The 21,438-nt window shown below is 42.4% G+C and overlaps 2 protein-coding genes across 14 annotated transcripts in view; one reads left to right on the forward strand and one right to left on the reverse strand.

The window, feature by feature from the left end:
- The window catches only part of si:dkey-61p9.7, an 88,809-nt gene that overhangs the window by 11,183 nt on the left and 56,188 nt on the right, over positions 1-21,438 (reverse strand). For 2 of the 13 annotated variants that reach the window (XM_073946239.1, XM_073946236.1), the window contains exon 1: positions 5-58. The exons of 7 other annotated variants lie outside the window; for them this stretch is intronic. Coding sequence is in view for 2 of the 6 variants with exons in the window: in XM_073946235.1 (XP_073802336.1) it covers positions 212-228 (17 nt within the window). In the remaining 4 variants the exon portion in view is untranslated. Of the gene's footprint in view, positions 1-4; positions 59-211; positions 663-702; positions 836-1,013; positions 1,558-21,438 lie in introns of those variants that run through there. 4 more of the 13 variants (XM_073946238.1, XM_073946241.1, XM_073946235.1 and 1 more) reach the window with 4 other exon arrangements.
- Positions 534-6,303, forward strand: hspa12a.3 (heat shock protein family A (Hsp70) member 12A.3). The gene is made up of 4 exons (NM_001044881.3): positions 534-841; positions 955-1,179; positions 3,325-3,496; positions 4,468-6,303. Exons 1-4 carry the CDS (start codon positions 554-556, stop codon positions 5,496-5,498), a joined length of 1,716 nt encoding a protein of 571 aa, NP_001038346.3. The 5' UTR covers positions 534-553; the 3' UTR covers positions 5,499-6,303.

The following is a 21,438-nucleotide window of genomic DNA, read 5'->3' on the forward strand; positions in this document are numbered from 1 at the left end:
TTACCCAGCAATATTGAGCTCCCGTTCAGTTTTCTGACTATTCTGATGCTGCTTGTACTTCCACAGCCAAACCCATCACAAACAACAGCAATAAACATGTACACAGTAATACACAGGGGTTCACATGGGTTTAGATTAGACTCATTCTGAAGCAGTTTTGGTCTGTTTTACATGAACATGCATTTCAGTTTCAAGAAATTGTTGGTCTTACCTCATTATGGGATCCATTATGTTTGAATGTATTTAGAGACACGGCGTAAATATAAAAGGAATAAAGCAATGTATAATATATAGCACCTGTATTAAGTATTTACAAGACAATCTTTTATTTCTTTATTCAGTCCTGTACTATCACATATAGTGCCACAGATGTGTCTGAGTGCTAAAGTGAACACTTCTGGTCTGGACTGTCTGCTTTATATCCTCACAGTGTCGACGCCCTTTCAGTGAGAAGGCAGGTTTACCAAACTGAAAGTAAAGTCAGCGTTATAAATACAGCACGGCATGGAGGACTGACAGCACTAGCACACACAGTCTGACAGGTTGAGGAGCAATGGCAAACTCAGTGCTTTACATCGCTATAGACTTTGGCACATCCTACAGCGGATACGCCATCAGCTTTAAAACCAAGCAGCCTCAAGAATCAATTCAAATCCCTAACTGGGGTGTAAACTTTGGCTACAATACCTTCAAAACCCCCACCTGCATCTTGTTTGATGAACATGAGACGTTTCAGAAGTTTGGCTATGATGCCATGATGACGTACACTCGGTCAACTCCAAAGAGTCAGGCGAGGAAAAGCTTTCTGTTCGAGCACTTTAAAATGGAGCTCTACGACAAGGTAAGAGCAGTTACTTTCTTATCATACTTGATTTTATTATGATCATGATTAAGAGACAGATCTCAATTATTAAAGCTTTTGTTTATTGATATTTTCATTGTTTTTCCACTAAGGAAATCCACCGGGATCTGATGATCACAGCAAAAAACGGAGGCCAAATGAAGGCGCTGACCGTTTTTTCGGAGAGTCTGCGATATCTGAAGGATCACGCTCTGGAGAAGATCAAGGAAAACACAACTGGCAAGACGTTCATTGCCTCAGACGTTACATGGGTCCTGACCGTTCCTGCCATCTGGAACGCAGCGGCCAAACAGTTCATGAGAGAAGCAGCTATTGAGGTGAGTTGATGAACCCAAACACAGACGAATAATCAGCAAATAAACGGAGGCAGTTTAGTCTGGCGGTGTGTAAAGAAAGGCTTTATACACCATATACAGTTAAAGTCAGAATTATTAGCCCCCTGAATTATTCGCCCCTCTGTTTATTTTCCCCCAATTTCTGTGTATCAGAGAGCAGATTTCTCCAACACATCTCTAATCATAACAGAGGAAATAAATCAGTTATTAGAGATGAGCTATTAACACTTTGTCATGATGACAGTAAATAACATTAGTCTAGATATTCTTCAAGACACTAGTGTTCAGCTTACAGTGACATGTAAAGGCTTCACTAGGGTAATCAGGTTAAAGTTAGGGTAATTAGGCAAGTCATTGTATAACAGTGGTTTGTTCTGGAGACTATTAAAAACAAATCTAGCTTAAAGGGGCTAATAATATTGAGCTTAAAATGCTGTTTAAACAATTAAAAACTGCTTTTATTCTAGCCCAAATAAAACAAATCAGACTTTCTCCAGAAGAACAAACATTATCAGACATACTGTGAACATTTCCTCAATCTGAGAAACATCATCTGGTGAATATTTAAAAAATAAAAAGAAATTCAAATGGGGGTGAATAATTCTGAGTTCAACTGTAGGTTTCACAGCTCTTGGGTAGTGACATGATGATGTTTGAGTAAGACAAGATTTCACATTTCTTTCTGCTACCTAAAGCAGACCAAGCAAAAGATTCAGAGGTGTGAAACAGAGGATGACACCGAAACACATTGGAAACCATAGTACCTACCACAAAAATCTGAAATAAAAGCCTCAGAATGTCAAAAAATCTCAAAAGCAAACCCAGTTTATTAAGTGAAGCTGTTTCGAGATGGTTCTGCAGTTTCGGGGATCGATGACCTGTTATGACTGAATATTTCCAATCGTATTTGTTGATTTATATTTTGTTATACATGCTTGGATTCTTCTAATATAATAAATAATTTTAAATTATAATGAGTCATTATTTCTGTTTTGATCGTCTAGGGGTCGATCACAACCGCAAATAAAAAAGAGCCAATACCAGAGAGAATCTGAGTTTAACAAGCTTTGTTTATTAGATAAGATGAGGATATATCTTCAGGGGAAGACCAGGCCAAACATAACAAACAAAAATACCTTCATTTCATATCTTACCTACAGAACATAAAAGTAATAAATAAAATACACAAATTACTAACCTAACTCCATATCCCCAAAACAATAACAAACGTACAAAAAAATAAATCTTGCGTAAGTCTCTCCACTCCTCTTCTCAAATCTATTCACAAGTGTGTATTAAACTGCAAGTGTGTATATTACAAGTGTGTATTATATTAACCACGATTCTTAACGTTAGGGTAGAAATTAATGCGCAAGAATAAACGTACAAATTAAAACAAGACATGACAGGAGAAAAATCAAAACAAAATCCCAACATTAACCCCACTCTTAAATGCTTCTACACATACCAAACAGATCTCTCTCTGGCGTAGTGCTCAATGGTGGGCAAAACAGAGAAATACGCTGGAGGAACACAAGGGCGAAAGCTAATGCGTAAAACAAGTCATCGTGGCACAAAAGGCCTCACTCAGTGCTCCAGCTTTATTTAGAGTAGGTTGAGATGAGAACCATTCGAATCCATCATCAAATTTCCTCCAGGAACCGTCTGCCTTCAAACAAAGCACAAACACACAGAGAGAACACCAGAGGGCAGCATAGATCCAAACACATTAACTAAAGGTCTTAACACCCCCACCCTTAAAAACAAAACATCCCACTTCTGCCGTTGTTTCGAGAGAGCGAAGTAGACACTTATTTCCTGTACTTGAGCAAATCACTGCTACATTGAAGTGGCTACGGAATGTTATTACAATGCAAACTCGTGTGTAAAACCTAAAAAGTCTGCTCACCCTAACGCTTGAGCAGAACTTGGGTTATGATGTGCTGAAAAATGCAGTGTTGCGCCCATATTAGCTAGTTCCTTCCCGTTAAGAGTTTCTAAATCTATTATAAACCCCTAATGAAACGTTTATTATATACTTGTTGATATAATAACAATATCTCTTTCTATAGTAATATTATTACCTTGCTTATCATTATGTTCTTTTGAATGATTTTCTCTTTTCAGGCAGGTCTAGTGATAGAGTCTGAGCCGGAGAGGCTCGTCTTTGCTTTGGAGCCTGAGGCTGCATCTATTTACTGCAAACAACTGCCAAGTGAAGGCTACATATCAGAGGAGGCCTGTCGAGACACACTGGAACAAAAACCTGGAACCCAGTATATGGTTGTGGATTGTGGAGGTACATCTCTAGCATTTCTCTTACATTGCTGTTTCATTTTGTACAGACATAAAATTGAGTTAGCATAAAGAACAATAACATAACAAATGCACCACATCATCTGCTCAGGATACGGGCCGGGTCCAGGATTATGGAGACCTTGGCACAAGGAGAAACAGATTAACATAAGCTTAGATGCCTTTCAAATTATAATGCCTGTTGGGAAGTGTTTCCAAATCCGGTTGCTCTAATTAATGATACAAACGTATCATGAGGGTAATCCAAAAATGTAGTCGTGGTCACAGGCAAAGAGGTCAACGTAAGCAGCAAAACAACACAAACCTGAAACAAAACAAGATTCAGGAAACACGGCAAGACGAGATTGTAGAACAACCTGAAATGTTACAGCAAACAAGACTCAGCAATGTGTGTGAGAATGTGAGGTACAAATCTAGTCCATCTAGTCAGTCTTTCTGAGCTACAGATGTGTGCAATTAATCAGGGGTGATCTGGAACTGGCGTGTGAGTGAGGTGCCTGATGGGAATTGTAGTGCAGTTCAGTAGCAGAGTTATAGTTCAGTGATAGTGGGTGTTTTCCAGTGATCTGCAAGAGCTAGAGCTAAAGTTTCTTCATTTTCACTTTAGTATTAGTGACAAGCCTATTTACTATTTGGTAATAGGTTTTAAGTGATACATTTTAAAAAAATGAGAGGATTAAGATGTTGAGCGTATTAACCACCTCTAAGTAGTTTTCAGTTTGATAACTGAACGTAGTTTTGGCACATTATTTTTTTCATCACATATTGTAATATCATATAGTCATTAGTTTCAAAAAAATAAGTGATCTACACGAACTGTTAAAGGTAACTTATTATAATTATATCAAAGTATTTGTCTTTGTGTGGTTTAGAGATCTAGTATTGTTAGTAATGTCATTCTTATCCACTTTGGATGATGATGTACAAGATTTAAACGTCATTCTTATTTTGCAGGTGGCACTATTGATATAACGGTACACGAGGTGGTCGAGGACGGCAAACTGAAAGAACTGAACGCCGCTTCCGGAAATGACATGGGTGGACAGACCGTAGACAGGAAGTTCATCTCTTTTCTGAAAGAGATATTTTCAGAGAAAATTTACAACAAGTTTGAACAAGATTTCCCAGCAGAGGCGCTGAAATTAAAATATGACATTGCTCTAGCTAAATCTTGTGATCAACTTGTGCTGATCCAGTGCCCAGTGACCTTGCAGGATCTGGCCAAGAAAGAAAAGGCAATCGAGAGTTACTTTGAGGGTGTTGAGGGAGCGGAATGGGACGAGGGGTCGATCATAATCAAAGAGGATAAACTGCAGAGCTTTTTTGATGAAAGTCTCAAGACAACAGCAGAGAAACTAGAGAAGATCATGAGCAACCCTGAGCTGAACATCGAGTACATGCTGTTAGTCGGAGGCTTTGCTGAATGTAAAATTCTGAAGAAGTTTCTGAAGGAGCGCTTTGATAAATGCAAGATAGTCTGCCCTGTTGAGCCCCAGGTAGTAATAATCAAAGGAGCGATCAGATACGCCAAACAGCCCAAAGTGGTCAAATCCCGTATGAGTGCTCTAACATACGGGATCAGAATAGATGCGCCCTTCGATAAGGTCTTACACAAAGGCAAGACTAGCTATGTGAACAGTGAGGGACAGACGTACTGTGATGTCTGTTTCGAAACATTCGTTAGAAAGGGAGAGTCGGTCAACTGCGATGAAGTTCGACAGTTCTTTTTTAATCCATCAGACACCAATCAAACATTTGCCACCTTCCAGTTCTTCAGCACAAATGAAAAACAGGTGCAGTTTATCGATGAGCCGGGGGTTGAGTCGGTTGGGGTTTTTCAAGTGGGAATGCCCAAAACTGATGGAGGCTTGAGTCGTGAAATTAAATTGGAAATAAAATTTGGCTCCACTGAAATGAAGGCAACTGCCACTGATGTTGATTCTGGAGAGACTACATCAGTCAAGCTTGACTTTATTAACAGTTAATATTAAACACACTTGAAGAGTCGAGAAGAAAGCGCTGCCGCCACCATTCTGCATATCTAAAATACATTACAAACAGGCAGTGTCTATTTAAAGCATCAGTTATGTCAATTATTAAAGTTTCTCATCATAAATCAATACCGTGATTGGTAGTGTTTGACATCAGGCAGAGCAAAAATTAAATAGCAAAGTAGTATAGGCAAAACAAGGGGTTTCTATAGTGGTGTTTTCCTTCCTTTCTCTCTGTTGTGAATGTTTATTACTGAATGAGGAACCCAGTTGGGCCGTGTTTCAGACAGGTTATACTCTACTCTGAGCTAGTCATATATCACTGTTGGACTTCAACAGATCCTGAAGCTGGCTCCCTTCCTAAAAGATGTGTTGTTCTTTAGTCTAATAATCAGCGGACCCTCTGAATGCAGGTATCCCAGAAACCTGAACAGGAAACAGAAAAAAGTTGAAACAGCAGCAAGACTTACAGTGTATTATTATTGATTATTTTGTTAAAGTTATTCTAGCCGCATATCATATTACACTTAATCTAGGGTAGCACTGCAGGATTTCATCACCCAGGCTTAAGAAGAGTGTTGAGTTTGATCATGGAATGGGGAAAAAGGAAAATTTATAGAGATTTTTGCAAACTTACAGGTTATGTAATGAAATGTGACTTTATATAGCGCATATATTGTGTATTGCCATACACCCAAATGGCAACAGTCTAATACACTGTGTAAATTTCCTCTAGAGTGTGTCACTTTTCCATGTTATTGTGTGTTACAAATCAAAATAAAAGCAACTTTACATTAAACATTTACATTGAGTTCATTCTTTTAAGTGTCCAGTATTCAGTGTTGGTGTCTGAACCCTGATTGAACAACTTTAATATATTAATTCACAATCCAGTCTGCTTACAATGAACATTCTTCTACTATACTTACTAATATACTCTCTGGTTTCTAAATTAACCCTTCCCGAGGAGGGGAACGGAAATGCTATAAGTGGATTTAATCCACGTATGATGATTTCGTTTCAGAAAGCCAATCGTCTGAAAGAGTAAATAATGGGCCAATGAAATGCCAAATGAATCAGCTTGCGCACCTGATGCTTGTTGCAATCAATTCCGCATATAAGCACAGGGAAAGAAGAACAATGCTATCTTATTAAGCTGAAGAGACTGATAATTACAGCTAAGTAACAATTATTGTGGCAATGCTATATAGCATTTCCGTTCCCCTCCTCGGGAATAAGGGTTACTTTAGTAACCAGAGCGTTCCCCTTCAGATGGGGAACTTCAATGCTTTAAGTGGATTTAATCCACGAATGGGGAAATGTCTGGAAAACGCCATTATGACTTTTTTCTGGAGTTGCAAGCGACAGTAAGTTGGGAAAGCGTGCAGTCCCGATAGGGAGGACGATGGCAGAATAAATCATATCTGATTCAATGAGGGCCAGTGAGTGAATCCTCTGCTGAGCCAGCACTGGGAGCCTCGGAGGAATCTGCAGGGTTCACCTAAGCGGGGAACTTTACTGACAGAGTGATTAAGCTCACATATCTCCATGTTAGGGAGAATGGTGCAGCAAGCGCGTTTCAACACCTTCACCGAGTTGTTTCCTCAATCACCAAGGGTTATCTAATACCCTTGAGGAAACCAGCTCCACTAGCAGATTGTAAAACCTTGCAAATGTATTAGCTGTCGCCCAGCCCGCAGCTCTACAGATGTCTGTTAGAGAGGCGCCGCATGCACGCGCCCTAAGAGGATGTGATGCTTTGAGTGGAGTGCGCACGCACTCCCGGGGGGCACGGCTCGCCCTGGCTTTGATAAGCGAGGGAGATGGCATCCACTATCCAGTGGGCCAACCTCTGTTTCGATAAGGCACTACCCTGCTGCCGACCGCCATAACAGACGAAGAGCTGCTTAGATGATCTAAAGCTCTGAGTGCGGTCCAGATAAATACGCAAAGTCCGAACTGGACAAAGTAAAGAAAGGGCTGGATCTGCCTCCTCCGGGGGCAGCGCTTGCAGGCTCACTACCTGGTCTTTAAACGGTGTGGTAGGGACCTTGGGCACATATCCCGGGCGGGGTCTCAGGACAATGTGAGAGTAAGCTGGCCCGAATTCCAGGCACGAGTCACTGACCGAAAACGCCTCCAGGTCCCCGACCCTCTTAATTGATATCAACGCGACCAGCTGAGCTGTCTTAAGGGACAGAAATCTTAAAGATACTGAGTCAAGTGGCTCGAAGGGTTCTGGACGCAAGCTCGTGAGAACGAGGGCAAGATCCCAAGACGGCATGAGGGGGGGCGGGGTGAATTAATTCGCCTAGCGCCTATAAGAAACCGTATGAAGAGGTTGTGCCTTCCTACAGTGCTGCCAGCCACCGCGTCATGATGAGCGGAGATGGCAGCCACGTACACCTTGAGTGTGAAGGGTGACAGCCTTCACAATCAGTAAGTTACCCAAGTCTTCCTCGCATCTAAAGACCACACGTGGAGGTTACAAAGATCGGGACAAAGGTGCCAGATGGTGCCCTGTCCCTAAGAGAGTAGGTCCTCTTTCAGAGGGATCTGCCAGGGTAGGGCCAAAGCGAGGAGAGCTCTGACATCCTGGTCCGGTTGGGGCAGAGGGGCGCCACCAGCAAAACCTGCTCCTCATCCTCCCTGACCTTGCACACTAACTGCGCGAGCAGGCTCACTGGGGGAAACGCATATTTGCGCATGCCCCGAGGCCAGCTGTGGGCCAGTGCATCCGTGTCGAGAGAGCCCTCGGTCAGGAATCAATCTGGGGTTACCCGAATCGTGCACATATCAGCTGAACAGACTCGGAGTGGATGGAGTCTCCATTTTGCAGGACGTAAAGGCTGCCGTGAGAACGCGTTTGCTGCACGGTTGAGCTTGCCTGGAATGTGAATGGCGCGCAGCGATTTCAGCCGCTGATGACTCCAGAGGAGCAGACGGTGGGCGAGCTGAGACATGTGGTGTGAGCGAATACCCCCCATGCGGTTGATATACGCCACCGCCGTCGGGTTGTTTGTCTTGACCAGCACATGCTGCTGCTCCAGCACCAGAAAAAAATGGTGGAGAGCGAGGAACACTGCCAACAGCTCCAGGCAATTGATATGCCAATGCAACTGGGTCCCTTTCCACAGGCCCACAGCTGTATGTCCGCAGCACACAGCTCCCCTGCCCGTGCTGGAAGCATCTGTTGAAACAACAACATGACTGGACGCCTGTCCTAGAGGCACTTCGGCCTATAGAAAACAAGGCGTCATTCCAAGGGCTGAGGGCGCGGCGACACAGCGCAGTAACAGTGACTCGGTGTGTGCCCACATGCCATGCGTGTCTGGGGACTCGAACGTGAAGCCAGTGCTCATATGGATTAATCCGAGCGGCGTGACAGCGGCTACCATATGCCCCTGGAGCTTCTGAAAAAATTTCAATTGGACTATTATTCTGCTGTCAAACTCTCTCAGACAGTTCAGCATTAGTTGAGCATGGTCTCCTGAGAGGCGTGCTGTCATGGTGACCAAGTCCAGCTCCAGCCCGCGAAAAGTGATCCTCTGCACTGGGGCGAGTTTGCTCTTTTCTCAGTTGACTTGAAGCCCCAACAGGTGGAGGTGCCAGAGCACTTTGTCTCTGTGCATAATCAATTGCTCCCGAGAGTGGGCTAAAGTCAGCCAGTCGCCGAGATAATCAAGTATGCAGATTCCCGCGAGCCAAAGGGGCGCTAAGGCATCCTCCGCGAGCTTGAAGACCCGCGGAGACAGAGAGAGCACGATGGGGAGGACTTTGTATTGCCAAGCTCAACTTTGGAACGCAAACCACAGAAACTGCCGGTGGCGTGGAACAATAGAGACGAGCGCACCGGAGGATGCGCTTCTGCGTGAGCAAAACACGCTCTACATCTCGGCTGGAGGGACCGGCTTGATTGCATCCTTCGCCAGGAGGACAGCAATCTCCTCTCGCAAGACAGGGGCAGACAGAAGGCTGACCCTGGTGAAATACACTCGTGAACTTAGGGGGATGTTTTGCGAACTGGATCGCATAACTGAGTCTGATTGTGCGTATGAGCCACCACGAAGGGCTGGCTCGTGCTAACCAGGCAGGCAGAGCTCTCGCTAATGGACTCTTCGCTACAATCTAATAATAATAATAATAATTCCTTACATTTATATAGCGCTTTTCTGGGCACTCAAAGCGCTTTACATAGTGGGGGGGATCTCCTCATCCACCACCAGTGTGCAGCATCCACCTGGATGACGCGACGGCAGCCATTTTGCGCCAGACCGCACACCACACACCAGCTGATTGGTGGAGAGGAGACAGTGATGCAGCCTCTCTGAAGTACCAGCAGTGGGGCAGCGCAGAGTGGGGGTGGGGCAGTTTTCATAAGTGGGCGCCTTCGGCGAGGAGCAGCAGTTATGGATGGTTCGGCGGGCGGAGCGGGCTTACGGTCCCGCCGATAGGTGACATTACCCATCACATCAGACTGCTCTCTCACCGCCTTGAATTCCTGGGTTAATTCACCGACTGTGTAGCCAAACAGGCCAGCTTGGGATATAGGGGAGTCAAGAAAGTGGACTTTGTCGACTTTGCGCATATCAGCCAAGTTTAGCCAGAGGTGGCGCTCCTGGACCACTAATGTGAACATCGTCCTCCCCAACGCACACTCAGCGGACTTAGTGGTCCGAAGAGCATAGTCGGTTGCGGTGCGGAGCTCAAGAAGCAAGCTTGGGTCGGACACACCCTTGTGCAGCTGGGCCAGCACCCTGCGTTTGAAAGTGCTAGTAGGTGGCCATAGCGTGCAAGGCGGAAGCAGCCTGGCCCGCAGCCTTGTAAGCTCTGGCTCAGAGGAAAGCAGATAACCTACAGGCTTTGGACGAGAGACGAGGCGGACCCCGCCAAAAAGAGGCGCCACGCAAACAAAGATTGTTTACAATGGCGCGCTCGACCTGAGGAATCGCTTTATTCCCCCTGGCTGCTCCACGGACAAAAGTGGTAAGGGCGGAGGGACACACAGCACGGGCAGAAAAAGGTGCCCTCCAGGACTGCGCGAGCCTACTGTGCGCCTCCGGGAAGAAGGGGATGAGAGGCTTCAAAGACTTGGCCCTCTTGTCCTCTATGTAGCACCCATCTAGTTGGTCCGGCCGCTGAGCTGGGGGATAAACCATCTCCAACCCCACAGCCGAAGCAGCCCGGGAAAGCATGGCTAGCATGTCCGTTTCGGGATCCGTTTTGACAGTGCTCCCTTGCCCGGAGGGTGCGAGTGGGTCTGGATCGTCTGACTATGAAAGCCCACTCTCTGATGCAGCAGTGGATGTCTGGTCCCCGGTGTCATCGATCGTAAGGACTACCATCTGTTTAGACGGATCGCTTCCTCCAATCGAAGCTTGGATGGAGCGCTTGGAGGAGCGGAAGGTCCGCAGGGCCGGAGGCGATGGATAATCTTCCACTGAAATCCTCAGATCTGCCCGAGTGCCCGCTGCAGTGCAGGGGACAGCTGGGGTGGTTTGCCCTTTTACAAGGGCTAGCCGCGATCTTAACTGCGCAACAGTCATAGCATCACAATGACGACATAAGCTGTCCTCGAGCAGCGCATTAACATGCTGGACCCCCAGACATGCAACGCAGTGCTCGTGCCCATCATCCGGGGACAGGAAACCACCGCATCCAGAAACGCAAAGTCAGAGCGCCATCCTGAAAAGGACGTGCTGCACGACTGTGTTTTTCTTTTTGTGAAGTTTGCAACTTTATACGCACCGCTCTGGAGGACCGGACCCAAAGAACGCCAGGCAAGAGAGAAACCCAGCTTGACCGTCTGCCGCTGCGTGTACACACTCTAGACCAGGACACCGCTCTCGTTCGCTCGAAAACGCTGGATATCAGCAGGAGGAACCCTCATCGACTCTCTCAGAAGGCTGTAACAGTCTCTGAAGCGAAAAGGATAGCGTTGTCTTGCTTTCCCTGTGCTTATGTGCTGAATTGATTGCAATATGCTTCAGGTGCGCAAGCTTACGCTGCCAATTCATTTGGCATTTCATTGGCCCATTATATACTCTTTCAGATGATTGGCTTTCTGATACAAAATCCCCATATGTGGATGAAATCCACTTATAGCATTGAAGTTCCCCATCCGAAGGGGAACAGAAAGTCAAAAGAACAAAAGCCTATTAAAAAATTTAGTAATTAATTATTTAGTGTGTTATTTCAGCTGATTTCATCTAGGACTGTGACAGAAGACAGTTTTGTGTTAAGCTGTGGTCACACTGTACTTTTCTGCCCATAGACTTCCATTCATACGACCGGAAACGCAAGCACCTCCATCAAGTTTCGCAGTTCACTGCGTTGCAAAGTTCAAGCTTGGCGACCTTTGACCTGTGAAGTCGCATCACCAATCGATGATCAAAACATGACCTATCTGCACAGACATTTAAAATATGGAGCAATCACTCGCTTTAATGATGTCTAATCATCTCGTTTATTCTCGCACCATACGAAAGAGTTCGGCATGCTCAAACTCTAGTGTGACCGCAGCTTTAATCATGAGTGATTCTGCTTATTAACTACAGATGTTCATCATTAATGTTCAATCATCACTACATTAATCTCTTAATTGTCTGGTTAACTTGAACTCTACTGTTGAGTTTGGGTAATTTAATTTAGAGAGGGAGCACATACACTCTGGGCTGAGGACATTTGAGGATTTTGGATGTTCTTAGACAGATAAAAACACAAACAAGTCAAAACACAACCAATATTCAGTGTAAAATACTGTCATGAGTAAGAGTTTAGTGTGTGCAGAGAGATTTAAAGCATCCACTCATAAACACCTTTAACTTTTATATGAGACAAGAGGTATGACATTCATTTTCCCTGGAAATCTGTCACTCGCACATCACACACACCCAGCTCACACACACACACACACACACACACAGCATCCCGTGTTCATACATGTACAGAGATGAGCTGGATGTGGCTAAACCCCAGAAACAAATAACTCCTAAATAAACTCTTCCACGAGATAAAGCAGTGTGAGCTGACATCTGCATCTACACACTGATCTACACGATGTGTTCAATCCTTTATTTCCAACTCTACATTTAAACATGTGTCTGTATTGATCATCCACTCATTCATTTTCCTTCAGCTTAGCTGCAACCCAGTACTGGGAATGTGGCCGGTATTATAGAAGAGGATAAAGAGTTAATATGCTGCTGTACATTACTGTGGGTCATGTGCTGTATATACACTGAAGATAACTTTAACAACACTGTAAAACAAGACGTGCACAAATTAAACATCAAGTTTCTGCAATGCTCCTTTCTGTGGTAAACAAGGACCAATATATCATCACACCGCCCCAGTGACATGCTGCTGTTCACACTCACACAGTTGCTCTACCAGACGTCTGTGTGCATTAAACTATTTAAAGTTTATACATGAGCAGAAACTAAACAGCTCTAGTTGGATTAGCATTGAATCATATTTTACAGCTTTGATTTGTTGATCTTGTCAGTGATTATAGAATAGATCTCTTGAAGATTGTCATTGTCAGTTTCAGACAGTGGATTTTCTCTTCAAACCTGTGTCAGGGTGTCTTTTGTGCTGATTTTGATGAGGAATTTCTATTACAAGAAAAACTGGAAATTTCCTCCTACACTTCGAGGGAACTGAAGTCAAATAATTCCTCAGAACATCATCAACTGCATTTCACTTTTGATTTGTTTGACATGTACTGTTCAGAAGTGTCTGATACACAGCTGTCAAACCCAGTTCAGTTCCAACCCTCATTAAACACACCTGCGGTATTCCAGAAAGCAGGATATGTGACATACCAGGTAAGTTTAAGAGTGAGTGAGTGGATAACCTCAGCTTTCAGTTTCAAAGACGGAGGTGAGCTGAGGGGTATACAAGAACCCAAAGCAACTTACTCTCTGAAGATGAGCTGCTCCAGAGCAGGTGATGTTCCAGAGTTAGTCTGTTTCAGAGAGGCTTTTGATCAGGATCCTGTGCACATACAGCTGAAGTCAGAATTATTCACCTCCCTGTTACTTTTCCCCCAATGTCTGTTTAACGGAGAGCAGATTTCTCCAGCACATTTCTGCACATAACAGTGTCAATAACTCATCTCTAATAACTGATTTATTTCCTCTTTGTCATGATGACAGTAAATAATATTAGACTAGATATTCTTCAAGACACTTCTATACAGCTTAAAGTGACATGTAAAGGCTTCACTAGGGTAATCAGGGTAACTAGGCAGGTTAGGGTAATTAGGCAAGTTATTGTATAGCGATGGGTAGACTTTCGAAAAAAATATAGCTTAAAGCGGCTAATAATATTGAGCTTAAAATGGTGTTTAAACAATTAAAAACTGCTTTTATTCTAGCCCAAATGAAACTAATCAGACTTTCTCCAGAAGAACAAACATTATCAGACACACTGTGAACATTTCCTGAATCTGAGAAACATCATCTGGGAAATATTTAAAACAGAAAAACAAATTCGAAGGTGGATTAATAATTCAACTTTAACTGTGAAAGCACAGAGACACATGAGAGGCATACTAGAGGCTTATGAGTGCATGTAATTTTATTTCATATATGAATGAGCGTTGTTGATTTTCAGGTGAGAATTATTAATCTATTTAATAAAGCTTTAGACATCAAATGAGAAATGGTGTGTCTGCATTCAGCACAGAAACCGTTTTGTATCAGGGCATTTACTGAACTGTGTGACAACAGACTGAAGAGGCATTGATTACTTTAAGGAGATAACTAAGTGATTAACTGAGTGTTATTGAGAACTGATGATAATACAGCAGGATCACTCTGAGGGTGAGGGCTCCTGGGGGCCGGTCAGGGCTGCTAGTGTGACTTAGGGGACAACTCATTGCCAGGAAGCCATCACTCAATGCCAGCGGTGGAAAGAGTACTGAAAAATCATACTGCAGTAAAAGAAGCATTACTTGCCTAAAAATGTAGTGCAGTAGAATAAAAGTGTCTGCTGTAAATATTACTCAAAGGATGAGTAAAAAGTCGCCCTTTTTGAGTACAGAGTAGTGAGTATTATGCTGTTAAAGCTGATGTGTTTACATGTAATTTGTGGATGTGTGTGTGTAAACGTAACATTCTGTTGAGCAAAATTAAACATTAAGCCAGCGTCTAAGGACAGTGTTATTTTCATGTCTAATAATGTCAAATGACGTTGATATTTGGTTGATTTTGGGTGGCTAGAAAGTGACCAAAATCCAACGTCGAGCCAACATCTTAAACCAACATCAGCATTTAAGATCCAACATCTGATAGATGCCATAGTGGTTACGTCCACACAATGTCAAGCTGTGACATCATTAGATGTTGATATTTGGTTGATTTTAGGTTGGACACTGATGTTGGCCTGACGTTGAGTTCTGGGTCAGTGCGTTTAAAGATTTTGGACATTTTCTTGCACATTTTTAATGCATCCAAACAGTTTGCTGCAATTATAAAGCACACATGTCTTGAGGTAGTTCATTATGATGTGATTTACCTTCTACAGAGTCTGCAATTAGATTTTCCCAATGCCCATAGACAGGAAAAAATACACTAGGGACTGCAAGTTGAGGGAAAGTAGTGGAGTTACTCAAGGGAGAGTAAAAGTACACATTTATAAAACAGTAAATTCCCATTCCTGAGACAAACCAATCAGTTACAGTCATTTGAGTTTTACTAAACTGACTCCTATGCCCATTTTTACAATATGTACAGTGATTATTTTGTGTTCCCACTGTTAACTGTTACCCTGATGAACAATCTTCACTCGACTTTATTAGTTTTTATCTCCTGTTTTTAGCAATGACATTTAAAATATTACAATGTTAATGCACTGCTTTAAGGAGACTGAAACTTAATAACATTTAGTTTCCAGAAATTCACCTGAGCAACAGAAGTACTGAGACCTGATGCAGTCATGAGCAGAGTTTGGGCTATGTTTGAGCTGGAACTTGAGTTTTGTAGTCAGCGATGTTCTGAGGAAGTATTATTATTATGCCTTTCACTCTTCAATTTGCTTTTCTAAGTGAGAGGATGCATTTCCAGTTTTTCCAGTTGTATATTCTGGATGTTCAGTGCGTCTGGAAAGTCTTGATAGCGCTTTACTTTTTCTACATCTGTTTTGTTCCAAAATGGATGAAATTGATTAATTTCCTCAACATTCTGCACACAAACCCCTCATAATGACAATGTTAAAAAGATGAGTCTAAATTGTAGCAAATTTATTAAAAATAAAAGACCTGTAAACTCACATGTACAAACATTCTGGAATAAGACTGTAACATAAAGAAATGTGGATAAAGTGAAGCGCTATCAACACTGTCCAGACGCACTGTATGCCTCCCCAAAATCCAACACAAGTGATGTCTAAACAAATGTAGATTTCAACAGTCTGAAGACCTGCTGTGAACACAAATACTGAATAATATCTAGACAGTAGTGAAATTAAAACACAATATATAGAGCGGCTCAGCGGTGAGAACTGTTGGCTTACAGCAGGAGTGCACATCCCTGATCCTGGATATCCACTGTCCTGCAGAGTTTAGCTCCAATCCTGATCAAACACAGCTAAACCAGCTAATTAGGATCTGAAGGAGCGCTTGCTGATTAAAGACAGTATGCAGTACGGGTTAGACGTGTTTGATCAGGGTTGGGGCGGCATGGTGGCTCAGTGGTTAGTACAGTCACCTTACAGCAGGAAGCTTGCTGGTTCAAGTCCCATCTGTATCAGTTGGTGTTTCTGTGTGGAGTTTGCATGTTCTCCCCGTGTTGGCGTGGGTTTCCTCCGGGTGCTCCGGTTTCCCCCACAGTCCAAACACATGCGCTATAAGGGAACTGATCAACTAAACTGGCTGTAGTGTACGAGTTTGTGTGAGAGAATGAGTGTGTATGGGTGTTTTCCAGTACTGTGTCGTAGCTGGAAGGACATCTACTATTTAAAACATACACTAGAATAGTTGGCGGTTCATTCTGCTGTGGCGACCCCTGATAATGCAAAGGAAAATGAATGAATGATTGAACGATCAGGGTTGGAGCTGAACTCTGCAGGGAGGAAGATCTCCAGGAACAGGGTTGAGCATCTCTGGCTTGCATGATCCCAGGTTTAATCCTATATTCTCCCTGTGAGACGTGGGTTTCCTCCTGGTGCTCTGGTGTCTCAAACCTTCCAGTGACGTTTGGATAAACAAAGCTTTGGTCTGTTACAAGCATTCCCGTAGTTTGTATGTCTGTAAATGAGCTTTAATTCATTATTATTGAGTTGAGTTGAAGATGGCAGTCCTTCATTCAGTCAGAGAGCAAAGACAGTTTAGAGACCAGGCAAATCAGAGTATTTTATTAATAATAATAGCTTCGTGAATGAAGGTGCATACTTTATTGGCATTTCCTGACTCATCAGTATGTGGTAAAACAAGTAAAAGTGAAGTGGAGTTAAAGATGTTCTGAGGAATTATCTGGCTTTCTGACTTCAGTTCTCTTGAAGTGTAAGGAGTTTCCAGTTTGTCCTGTATATAAATCCTTCCTCTAAACCAACCACAAATTACACCCTGGCATAGACTTGCAGAGATAATCCACTGTCTAACAACCTGCTGTGAATAAAATATGTAATTATATAATTATAATCATAAATAAATTAGGGCACACAGATAATTAGCTTACATTATTTAAGTCTTGCCAAGACACACAATAACACCAATGTAAGATAAACTACTGTTAAAGTGCAGAGATACAATGTTCAGCACAGCGGAGCCTTCTGGACATGTGCTTTCCAACACAATCTCACGGCAATTCGTAACTTTTTGATTTAGTGGCTAATTCGTATGAATTCATTCGATCTAATTCGTACATTTTAGTACGATTTGCTCATCCCCCAATGGCGGTTGGGTTTAGGGGTGGGGTTAGGTGCCACGCCTCCTATTAAAAATCATACAATTTCGTACGACTGAACTCATGAATTCATACGAATTAGCCACTAAATTGGCAAAACGTAAAATACTTATGTTTTCTCGAGAGATCAGGCTGGTGTTTTCAATAAAACAACTTAAGTTTTAGTTTAGACCAATGTTAAAGTTTCCACACAATTTTCCAGTAATGTCAACTATTTGGGTTACTAGTTTGCTTATTGAGTTTAGTTTAGCTTTATCTTGTGTAAATAAAATAAGTTCACACACACATTGCTAGTGAGGTCTGCTGTTTGGATGTACAGTGAGTGTCCGTCTATTATAATTGTCACTAAATCATTTTAATGTGTTGTCTTTCCTCTTTTCTCCTGACTCATCAGACGCTTCTGAACAGAATGTGGTAAAACAAGTAAAAGTGAAATGAGTTCATGATGTTCAGAGGAATTACCTGGCTTTCTGACTCCAGTTCTGTTGAAGTGAAAGGAGAAATCTCCAGTTTTTCATGTAATATAAATTCCTCTTCAAAATCAACCATGAATTACACCCTGACATAGACTTGCAGAGATAATCCACTGTCTGAAAACAAAACACACACGTCATCCAGCATAGAGTATGTGTGTAAGGGGAACTCGGCTGAGGTGTATATTGCACCCTCTGGTGGATTTACACGAGAAGAGGACGAGCAAGAGAAATTTGAGATCATCAAAAAGCAAACACAGTAAAACTTTGGTGAATTTGCAAAAACAAAAGCTCGAGCAGATGTTCCACCAGTCACATATTCCACTGTCTCCAGACATGTAGACCTGGGTACATATCCGTATGAGCCTGGGATGACAAAAGATCAGGACGAGGACAAACAGTCATGATAACAACAACAAATATGAATATTAATCTAGAATAAACAAAAGATTATGGATATATCCCCTCATATACAGAGGCATGAGGTTGGATAGTAAAGCTTTCCCCAAATCTTTTAGAAGAGATGCAATGCGTCTGAGGTGTTTAGTGTACAGCTAAAACATGTTTATGATGTGGAAACCATTTTCAATCACGTCTTTCCAGTCACATCATATCTGTGAAGACGCTGTTACTAAAGAACTACAAGAAGACACAGGAGCAGAAGCAGCTGGCACTGCAGGATGGCAGACTGACTGGAACAGGACGATTGCAGGAATGAGGCTGGCTGTAATGTTGATCTTTTCAGATATACAGAGCTTTCTCTCTGTCCTCTAGCTCCCCCTGCTGGTCTCCACTCCACAATTAAGTTTTCTTAGAAGCCTGTTTATTGAGAATAATCCACGAAACCCTCAACTTTACCTGAACAATACACAGTATAAGTATATTAACAGCTTATTAACACTTTTAGCAGAGTAAATATCAGCAAATAAACATATTTTCCCAATAGATGTTAGACTTGAAACACCTTAAATCAACTTAACAGTTGACATCTCAGTTGTCAGTTTATTATCAGAAACAGTCAATACATTCGACAGCTATGGGTAGACCACCTTACCACCCGACAGTGCCAGAGGTTTTTCTGCCTCTATAAAGTATCTGACACAATCCTTCCGTGTGAAAGTTTCCCCCTGGTCCTCTGAGAGTCTTCTGAGTAAGCTAGAATGTTTTTTTCTGTGTGGTCTTGAATGAGCACAATTCTGCAATACATTGAATAAAGATCAACTGAATTATTCTACATACCCTGCCTGTTTTGCCTCAGTGTATTTTTTTTATAAACCTGCATGTTGTCAAAACCACCTTCAGTGCCAAACCTTGATTCTGAACAGCTGTATGCTCCAAAACATACATACAAAATCTTAGAGGGATGATCGAGGAGGTCAGGAAGGCTAGTGCAGTGAAAACGATTCCTTTAAGCTTGTAAAATCCACTGGATCTAAACATGCCACTTCTTTTAAAGGCAAGTTTTCCTGCTTCTGTCACCTTCCACTAAATCTCTGGATGTTTCGTGTACATGGTTTTTGTGAGTACTGACAGTGAATGTGGTGTTATTGGCCATTTGGGATTGTCCTGCCATTTTTAACCTACAATATTTCAGAATTATCGAAATTCAACACACTATAGTCCACATACTATTAAACAAAGCTACATAAACATTTATATTTTTCATTTCAGGAGCGTTTTGTCAAAATGTATGTGATGGTGGAGACCAAAGCTAAAACAAACTGCTGTAAACACCAACACATCTGTTTAAATTCATTACGTCTGTAGCTCAGCTCTACAGCTTACTATTTTAAAGACCTCATGTTTCTTTAACAAAGGCATTTCTGCAATCTCTTATTTCATTCATTCATTCATTTGCTTGTTGGCTTAGTCCCTTTATTAATCTGGGGTTGCCACAGCGGAATGAACCGCCAACTTATCCAGCAAGTTTTTAGGCAGCGGATGCCCTTCCAGCCGCAACCCATCACTGGGAAACACACTCATGCACACTATTACACTACAGACAATTTAGCCTACCCAATTCAGCCTACCCAGTTCACCTATAGCGCATGTGTTTGGACTGTGGGGGAAACCGAAGCACCCGGAGGAAACCCATGCGAACACAGGGACAACATGCAAACTCCACACAGAAACGCCAACTGAGCCGAGGTTCAAACCAGCGACCTTCTTGCTGTGTGGCGACAGCACTACCTACTGCACCACTGCATCACCACAATCTCTTATTTCTTAAATTCAAACTTTAATTACTAATAACTCTATTAGTGAAGTCATAAGATAACTGTGGTGGAACTATAACACTATCAGCGTTAACTTAGTCACTACTAAGTACAAAAACCAGTCCAAGTTTTATTCTAGCTCAGTTTTTCTCAGCTTCAGATGTCTGTCTCTTTATTTTAAATGATTCTTTACATTTATTCAAACTTTAACAAGAATAATTAGATTTTCTCTAGAACTGATGTAGATTATAAGAATAGAGGCTGAGGGGTTACAGGTATTGACCTAGGGAACTACACGCAGGCTTGCATCTGAATGAGGTTATCTGAAAACAAGGACCATCTATCATCTTCATCATGTATTCATTCCTGCAGTCCTCTTATTGAACACACCCAGTTCAGATTTGGGCAGGTGTTATATATAGTGAACATGAAGAGGACTTCTACGCTTGAACTTCAAATGCCAAAGTGGAAATTTGATGCAGGTTAATGGAGAAAAGTTTAGATTTTAACCTTCATTTTTGACTGAAGAAAGAAACACATGAACATCTTTGATGATAAGGCGGTGAGTAGTGATGGGGAGTTCAGATGTTTTCTGTAAACTGAATGTTTTGGGCAGTTTGTTTCAATAAAGTAGTTAAACAAAACAGATCACTGGGGGCGTAATGACAAATCTACTAGGTTAGAACTCAACATATTAAGTTTTGCAATGCAAAGAAAGCGTGATTCAGTTTTATTCTACGCCACACTAGATTACTATTCATATTTCATTATGATTGTTCTGCTATGAAATAAGTGTAAATTTGGCTAGATCCCTCATTTAAGCCCTTGGTTTGCCAGCGCTGATGGAGCATTAGCACAGAATCAGTTAAGTTAGGTTCAGATGCTGCTGTGCTGTCAGTCACTCCGGCAGTAAGGTAGTGCTTGTGTTCGGTTTGGTTTTCTTTTCACAGCTAATCACTCACTGTACTGTTCTAGTAACTGAATAACTCAGAACATTGGTTTATTGTGAGTCAGGGGCGGTGTCAGGCTTGTTAGAAAGTAAGCTGGATACGTGCTTACTGGAAATGCAAACCATTTCAAGTGATTCAGTTCAATTTGGTGAACGGGTTCAACTGGTTCCCTTAGGACAGGGGTGCTCAACCCTGTTCCTGGAGATCTACCTTCCTGCAGAGCTGCAACTTTAATCAAACACACATGATTTTAATTACCAAGTGCTCCTTCAGCTCCTACTTACTGGGTTTAGATGTGTTTGATCAGGGTTGGAGCTGAACTCTGCAGGACGGTAGATCTCCAGGATCAGGATTAAGCACCGCTCAATCTCTCATCTTGCATGTTC

This window comes from Danio rerio, chromosome 4 (genome assembly GCF_049306965.1).
Source record: "Danio rerio strain Tuebingen ecotype United States chromosome 4, GRCz12tu, whole genome shotgun sequence".
Classification (NCBI taxonomy): domain Eukaryota; kingdom Metazoa; phylum Chordata; class Actinopteri; order Cypriniformes; family Danionidae; genus Danio; species Danio rerio.